Source organism: Zingiber officinale, chromosome 7A (genome assembly GCF_018446385.1).
Source record: "Zingiber officinale cultivar Zhangliang chromosome 7A, Zo_v1.1, whole genome shotgun sequence".
Taxonomy (NCBI): domain Eukaryota; kingdom Viridiplantae; phylum Streptophyta; class Magnoliopsida; order Zingiberales; family Zingiberaceae; genus Zingiber; species Zingiber officinale.
In genome coordinates this window covers 23356651-23364866 of record NC_055998.1, presented here as the reverse complement: position 1 = coordinate 23364866, position 8216 = coordinate 23356651, and the positions used below count along the sequence as shown (strand labels likewise).

At 51.4% G+C, this 8216-nt stretch overlaps 1 protein-coding gene across 1 annotated transcript; it reads right to left on the bottom strand.

Moving 5' to 3' along the window:
* Positions 1-5280: 5280 nt before the first annotated feature.
* Positions 5281-5739, bottom strand: LOC121999281. Its single transcript, XM_042553981.1, has one exon. The coding sequence runs from the start codon at positions 5737-5739 to the stop codon at positions 5281-5283; it is 459 nt and encodes a 152-aa protein (XP_042409915.1).
* Positions 5740-8216: the final 2477 nt, after the last annotated feature.

Genomic DNA, 8216 nt, shown 5'->3' with positions numbered 1-8216 from the left:
GATGCTGGGGATGTGGCGCTCCTGCTGACCTCCGAGGGACTTTGCTCCTGCCTGCAACATAAGCAACGTCAGTGCTGAGCCAGGGAAGGGATCCTCGGGGATGGCCCTCCGATGCTCAAGTCAGTCTCCGGCGAAGCAAGAAGATTGGGAACTGTAGCGCAACTGTAGAGATCACGAGAAAAGCATACCTCCGTCGATGCCTAGACCCCCCCTTATATAGGGTTCCTGTAGCGTGTGCGCACGGGCGCATTGTCCCAAACTTCCCATGAATAGTCATGTCAGTAAAGTGTCACTAACACAATACCTTAACGAGCCGAGCATATCTCTAAAGTGAGAGTGGAAGATTCCGCCGTACGGTCTTCTGCCTGACCATGCAGCCCGTCGGCGGCACTAACTCTCAAAAGGATGTTGAAGGATATCCCTTAGTGTATGTTGCTCAATTGAATGGGATAGCCGCTTGGCTGAGAGTTCCCTGTTCCAGTGTCATTCGTTGGGGGGCCAAGCGGGGTGGCCGCTTGGCTGGAGTCTCCATTATTTGGATGATGAATCTACTTCTTGGCCGAGCGTGATAGCCGCTCGGCCGATACTTCCACAATCTGATTGCTGCACGTGTCTAGATCGAACGGGATAGCCACTCGACTGTAGTAGCGATGCCCACGTGTGGTTCGCCCGACCATGACTCTATTCTGCTGATCTGACCATTGATGTAAGGCCGAGCAGGGTAGCTGCTCGGTTTGCTACACTTGGTGTTCATTCCTATCTTGAGCGTCTTGGCTCAGCTGGTGGCCGAGCTAGTGATGATGTCGGATCGGGCCTTTCATATCTCGGTCGAGCGAACCACTTGCCCGCTCGGCCTGTGATAGGGGGCGTTGACCGCCTTGACTTTGACCTCTATTGCGACGAAGACTTTTCCAAAGGTGGGCCCCTCCTTATCACCACATCACATGCCTCCCGTTCAAGTCTAGTCGAAGGAGGTCGTGGTCTGACTGATTGGATTATTACGTGGTCAGGTTCCATCCTGATCGACCTTCCTTTTTGTACAGACTTATCAGGCTAGGTCTGACCCTTGCCGATCAGTCTTTTGAAGGTGGTCGCTCGGTTATAAGCACACTCCTTTGATCCGATCGACCAAGCAAAGGCCTACACTTGCAGACCTTTTCCTCCGTCTATCTTGGGCGAATGCAGGCTGGGCAGACGACACCTCAATTTCTCGAGAAGCGTGTAAATCTCTTTTCATTAAGGGGGAGCAGGTTCCCATGCCAGACTTAATTACCGACCCGTGGTAACACGCCACGTGTCACATCCGCAGCTATCACACGATTGACGTGACAGGTATTGATGGCGACGTTTGGCGGTTTAAATTCAATGATCAGATCTTCGCCTAGGTTTTCATGACCTAGATTAGATGGCTCGGTCGACCGAGTACATCATTTATAAACCCGTAGTGTCAGCTTCTCGCCCGCACTTGCGTCTTCCTCCGTGTTTCCGGCGACCTCTACTCCTCTGCCCACTTCACTCCGACGACCACCAGCATTTCTCTCCTAGCGATCTCTTCCTTTTTCAGTAAGCTCTCTCCTTTGCCTCTGTTTTGCTTTGTTCCGGTGGCCTTTCAGTGGTCTTTTCGCTCTTTCGATTGCATTTCTTCCGCTGTTTTTGTAATTTCTATCGCAATGGTGAGCTCTTTGGAACCGTTGGTTGTCATTCTCGGACTCTGGTATATCACGATAGAGTCTCGATTCGATGCGGGTGACGCGGAGGCTCTAAAAAATACCTTTGAACTCCCCAGGGCACGAGATCGTTCTACCCTCTCCGTCAGATCAACCCAATAATCCCCTGACCGACACAATCTGTCTGTTCAAAGACCACTTTGTCGCCGGTCTACGATTTCCCGTCCATCCGTTCATTATCGTAGTTTGTAAATATTTCCGCATCTCCCTCCCCCAACTCGTACCGAACTCTTTCTGTCTGCTATGCGACGTCACCGTCTTGTTTCGGCTGCACGACATCCCTTTTACTCCTCGAGTCTTCCATTACTTCTATTACTCCAAACAATCTAAGTCGGGGACCTTCCTTTTCCGGTCTCGGGTCGGGCTAGTTTTCTTTGACAAAATGTCGATCTCTAATAAATACTGAAAAGAATACTTCTTTTTCATGCGTTTCCCCGAGTGGGCAGAGTTCACGACCCGTTAGCAACTTGAAGTGGCGCCTCAGCCCGACCTGAAGCGATATAAGAGCCGATTGGATTATCTTCATGCGGCTTCCATGCTGGCCAATCAGAAATATCATATCCACAAGCTGCTGCTGGAGTGTATTGTACATTTTTGGCCTGAGTCCGATCCATACCGGGCTGCCGACCAACCTAGGTATGCAACCACTTTATCCTTTCCCTTTGATACTAACTGATCTTTCTTTCTCTTCTGCAGCCGGAGTCATGATGCGAGCAAGGATGGCTGGCAAAGCGAAGCTTTCAGACGTCGCGATCGAGGCGGTGGCCGCCAAAGAGTTGGCGAGCCGAGGTCGGCCACCAGCCGGCTCTCATGAAGACCCACTCGGGCTGAGCGAGGAGATGCCCACAGAAGTAGGCGAAGGTGTGACCAGCCATGCGCCGAGCGAAGGAACTACCCCGAGCTCCCAGCCTCAAACGGAGTAGCGCCAAATCATTCCTGTCGAGGAACCCTCTGGATCGACCTCCTCTGACGTGCCGTTGACCCGGCGCAAGAGGCACCGAGCGGAGCCATCTCCGCGTTCTGCTACCTCGGGGGCGCAACCGATCGAGAGGGTCAGAACCTCGACTTCGGCCACGCTCCTTAAAACTGTGGAGGCTTCCTTGTCCGACCAGACGCCTTCCTTGGCCGAGCTGTCGCTAGGTGTCGTGGTCACATCACCCGTGGCCTTCATACTGCCACCATTGAAGCCCGTAGCAGTCCAACGGTCTGGGTTCCTACCGGATTCTGGCACAGTGGTCTCTTCCCACTCGGCTCCGAGCGGCCAACGCTCTATCACGGTGATCCTCCACCTGCCAACGGAGGACTACAGCGAGCCGAGCACCCAGTCCCGGACCCTTGAGCACTAGATCCTCATTCAGGGGCAGCTCGCCGAAGTCTAGCAGGACGCCCCGACCCATGCGATGATGCTTCCTCTAGGCGCCTTGGCCAACAGCCATACCCAAATGGCCACCGGGGTAACTTCTTTATTGTAAATTCATGGCTTACCTTCGTTCGAACCTAACCTTCTTTTGTTCACCTGCAGTACTAGGTGGAGAGCTTGGCCATGTGCCACAGGCTGACTTGTTTGGAGGATGAGTTTAGGAAACTTAAGGTCTTGAGTGGCGCCTCTTCCTCCCAAGGCCATCCCTCTCCGAGGTCGAGAAGCTGAAGGCCGATCCGGATAAAAGTAACAAACTCCTGGAGGTCGAACGGAAAAAGTCTGCCGGCCAGGAGGTGATGTTGGCTCAATACAAAAAACAAGTCACCACCTTCGATAAGAAGACCGAGTCGGCCACCGCTTGGAAGCAATGGGCCATCAATGACCTCAAGCTGAAGAACTAGGAGGCCAGGAAGCTCGCCCAGAAGCTCAAGGAGGCCGAAGATTTCATGGTGACCGAGCGGACTAGCCGCTTGGCCGAAGAAAAAGCCCTCCAGGACTAAATAGTCGCCACTAAGGATGAGATGGAGGGCTCTGGGGTGGCCCTATGCATCTACCAGGATGCTGAAGGGAGCAGGTTTGAAACCATGAAGCAAACCTACCTCCGTTCGGACGCATTCTACTACAGATTCACCGATCGGGCCCTTTGCCTTTTGACTTGGCAATCAAAAGGATGATCGACCAACTTCACGAGGGGGGCCACTTGCCGACCGCTGTGACGGGCAAAGTCATAAGTCGGGATAAGCTTACAGCTGCTTTACCTAACGACGTGTTAGACTACTTAGAGTGAGGCTGAGAGCTTGATCTTTGTAATCCTTTTGTAAGCTTTTCCGAGTACTAATGCATGCTCCGCCGTTCGACGTGCCTTTTTCTTATTGTTTTCGCATTCTGTTCTTCCTCTAACTATATTGTAGCCTCATAATTCTTCCGTTCGGCCGTGATTTTTATGCGCGCCCACTCGATTCGCCTTTCTTTTCAAGTCGCTGGGCTTGAAGTATTCCGAGGTGTTCTCTCGAACGAGCCCTTCATTTGCCCTTTTGGGGGCTTTTGGACAACCCTTATATGCAATTAGCCATTCGACTGCCTGTGTAGTCTTGGGTCTGTCATTGCCGCTTGTCTAGTTGATGAAGCTTCGGATACGATGTCGCCACTCGACGGTTCAAAGTAGGCTCGCGTTTAATGTCATCGCTCGACGATTTGAAACAGACCTACGTTTAATGCTGCCGCTCGACGATTGGCGGAGACGAGGGTTTAAGGTCGCCGCTCGACCGTTGATGGAGACGAGGGTTTAAGGTCGCCACTCGATCGTTGAGGGAGATGAGGGTTTAAGGTTGTTGCTCGACCGTTGATGGAGACGAGAGTTTAAGGTCGCCGTTCGACCGTTGGTGGAGATGAGGGTTTAAGGTCGTCGCTCGACCGTTGGTGGAGACGAGGGTTTAAGGTCGCCGCTCGACCATTGATGGAGATGAAGGTTTAAGGTCGCCACTCGACCGTTGGTGGAGATGAGGGTTTAAGGTCGTCGCTCGACCGTTGGTGGAGACAAGGGTTTAAGGTCGCCGCTCAACCGTTGATGGAGATGGGGGTTTAAGGTCGTTGCTCGATCGTTGATGGAGACGAGGGTTTAAGGTTATCGCTCGACCATTGATGGGGACGAGGGTTTAAGGTCACCACTCGACCGTTGGTGGAGACTCGTGTTTAACGTCGTCGCTCGACCGTTGATGGAGACTCGTGTTTAACGTCGTCGCTCGATGATTTGTTTATACTTGCACCCGAGTTTAAGATCGCCGCTCGATCGTTGATGGAGACACACTTAAAAGAGGCCTTTGCTTTTTTATTCAAACTTTTCCTACACTCGGCAAACACAATAGCCACAAAATACATGATTCACTTATGCACCTCTCATCCAGCTCTGTAGAGTTGTAGATTGTTCGCGCTCCAAGGTCTCTCGAGATGCCTCCCCTCTTCGTCCTCCAAATAATAGGTGCCCAAATGGATCTTCTTCACAACCTTGAATGGTCCCACCCATGGTGTCTCGAGCTTGGCGACATCGCCGACCGACTTTACTTTCTTCCAGACGAGGTCGCCGACTTGGAAGGATCTTAGGATCACTTGTCGATTATAATTCTACCTCATACGTTACCGATAGGCCGTCAGCTGAACGGCGGCTTTCGCCCGCGTTTCGCCCACCAAGTCGAGCTCCATCATCCCCCGCTCGATGTTCCCATCGTCATAGTGCTGCACCCGATCGGATTCTACCATGACCTCTACCGGGACGACTGCTTTGCCACCGTATACCAGGTGAAAGGGGGTCATGCTTGTGCCTTCCTTTTGGGTTGTGCGGATAGCCCATAACATGCTTGGGAGGTCATCAACCCAGCTACATCCGATGTGGTCGAGCCGAGCACGAAGGATTCGAAGGATCTCCCGATTGGTGACTTCAGCTTGCTTGTTGCTCTGCGGATAGTCCACGTAAGCGAAGGCCCGCTGGATACCATATCCCTCGCACCACTCCCTGAGCCTCCGACGGTTAATTATCTTCCATTGTCTGAGACGAGCCGACGAGGGATGTCGAATCGGCAGATGATGTTCTGCCATACGAACTTGATGACCATCTACTCAGTTATTTTGGCTAGGGTATCGACTTTGATCTATTTAGAGAAGTAGTCCACCGCCATGAGCAGGAACTTCCATTGACCGGTCGCCATGGAGAATGGTCTTAAGATGTCCATGCCTCATTGGTCAAACATACAAAATACAGTGGAAACCTTTATTTCCTCTGTAGGCCGGTGTGAGAAGTTGTGGTACTTCTGATAGGATAAGCACGTGACCACCGTCCGAGCGACATCCTCTTGGAGGGTCAGCCAAAAATATCCGGCCAACAGGATTTTCCTTGCTAATGAGCTACCACCCGAATGCCCTCCACAGGATCCTTGATGCACTTCTTGTAGTATGTAGTCAGCGTCCTCCGACCCCACACACTTGAGTAGAGGCCTAGAGAAGGCTTTCTTGTACAACTGATCTCCGATCAAGGTGAACCGTCCGACTCTTATCCTCAACAGGCGAGCCTCTTCCTGATCGGGCATCGTAGCCCCCGTATGTAAGAATTCTATCAAAGTTGTCCTCCAATCATTCGGGAAGATGAGCCCCTCCATTCGGTTAATATGAGCCACCAAAGATACTTGCTCGATCGGCTGACCTATGACGATTGGCGTTAACGAGCTTACGAGCTTTGCTAGCTCATCCGTCGCTTGGTTCTCCGATCAGGGGATCTTCTGGATAATCACCTCTTGGAAGTTGGCCTTCAACTTTTCAAAAGCTTCTGCATAGAGCCTTAATTGCGAGCTACTTATCTCAAAGGTCCCGGCTAGTTGCTGAGCGACGAGCTAGGAGTCCGAGTGGATGAGGACCTTATCTGCTCCTATGTGTTGAGCTACTTGTAGGCCAGCTATCAGTGCCTCATATTCTGCTTCATTGTTAGCAGCTCAGTAGTCCAGCCGGACGGATAGCTGCATTTGGTCTTCTCGAGGTGAGATGAGGGTTAAGCCAATCTCGCTGCCCTGCCAAGTGGACGAGCCATCCACATATATCTTCCATGTTGTCGGTGGTTCGTTACTCTAGACTTCTATAACAAAATTCGCCAAGGCCTGAGCCTTGATCGTCGCTCGGGGCTGTATTGGATGTCGAATTCGCTAAGCTCGATCGTCCACTTGATTAGTCGTCCGGATGCTTCTGGATTAAGGAGAACTCTTCCCAGCACACTGTTAATCAGTACTATTATTGAATGCACTAGGAAGTATGGGCGAAGTCTCCGTGCGGCGAGTAACAGTGCATAGGTCAATTTTTCGAGACCGGTGTAGCAAGATTCAACATCCTTCAATATATGACTCAAAAAATATACAGGTTGCTGATCTTGGCCATTCTGCCTGACTAACACCGATCCAACGGCATGTTCGTTGGACGATAAATATTCCAGAGTGGCTGACCCGCAACTGGCTTGGCCAACATAGGTACACCATCAGTTCCTCCAGCGCTCGGTCACACTCGACGTCCCATTGGAATTTTGTGGGTCGGCGCAGTATCTTGAAAAATGGAAGGCCTCGATCGGATGACTTAGAGATGAATCTGGACAACGTCGTGATCCAACCGGTGAGACACCGAGCTTCCTTCAAATTTCGAGGCGGTGGCATTGTTGGAGCAATCCCAATGGTCCGTGTGACCATGTGTTTTGGTGTTTGGGCAAAGGGTTTAAGTTAGGTTCACCCTTATATTTGATATGTGTACTTGAGTTGTGCAGGACTGCAGGATACACATGTGACTCAGGTTGATGGCTTCAGGTCCGGTGAAGGATGACATTGGGGACGAGTCGCGGGCTTGTATGCATCCAAGGGACCGTGGACAAGGCAGCGAGGACAAGGGCCGAGGGAAGCGACTTCGAGGCATACGCGAAGGATAGCATTGGGGACGAGCCGCGGGCTTGGATGCATCCGAGGGGCGAGAGTCAAAAGAAGTAGGATTGAAGGCAAGAGGTCAAGACTGCAAAGAAGCGTCAAGTGAGTCATAAGGGTGAGGGTTCGAGTGCTGAGAGATTGTACTCGGGGTAAAATTCTAAGGTTAGGGTTTACTATAGCAGTTACTATAGCAGTACTGTAGCAATTACTATAGCATTACTATAGCAGTCAACTGTTGTTTTCAGTAGTCGACTAGTGTAGTCGACTGGTGCAGTCAACTGGTAGCGAACAGAATGTTTCTGTTCGCTCGGTTTGTGTGGATCAGTCGACTGCTAGTTTTGGCAGTCGACTGGTATCGAGCCGTTGGGATGTAACGATCGAATTTCCATAGAGGGCAGTTGACTGGTAGGCAGGGTTTCCAACCCGTGGCCTATATAACCAAGCCTTGGGAGCTTGATTATAGTTGACGAAATTAGTGGTGGTAAATCCTAATTAGTAGTCTACTTGTTCTCAAGTATTTGTGAGTGTTGTGGTAAGGTTTCTCAACCCACAAGGAGCTACTTGAGATAGCCGGAGTTTGCCGGGGGCTAATCCACCGACGGATCGGGATCAACCACATCAAGG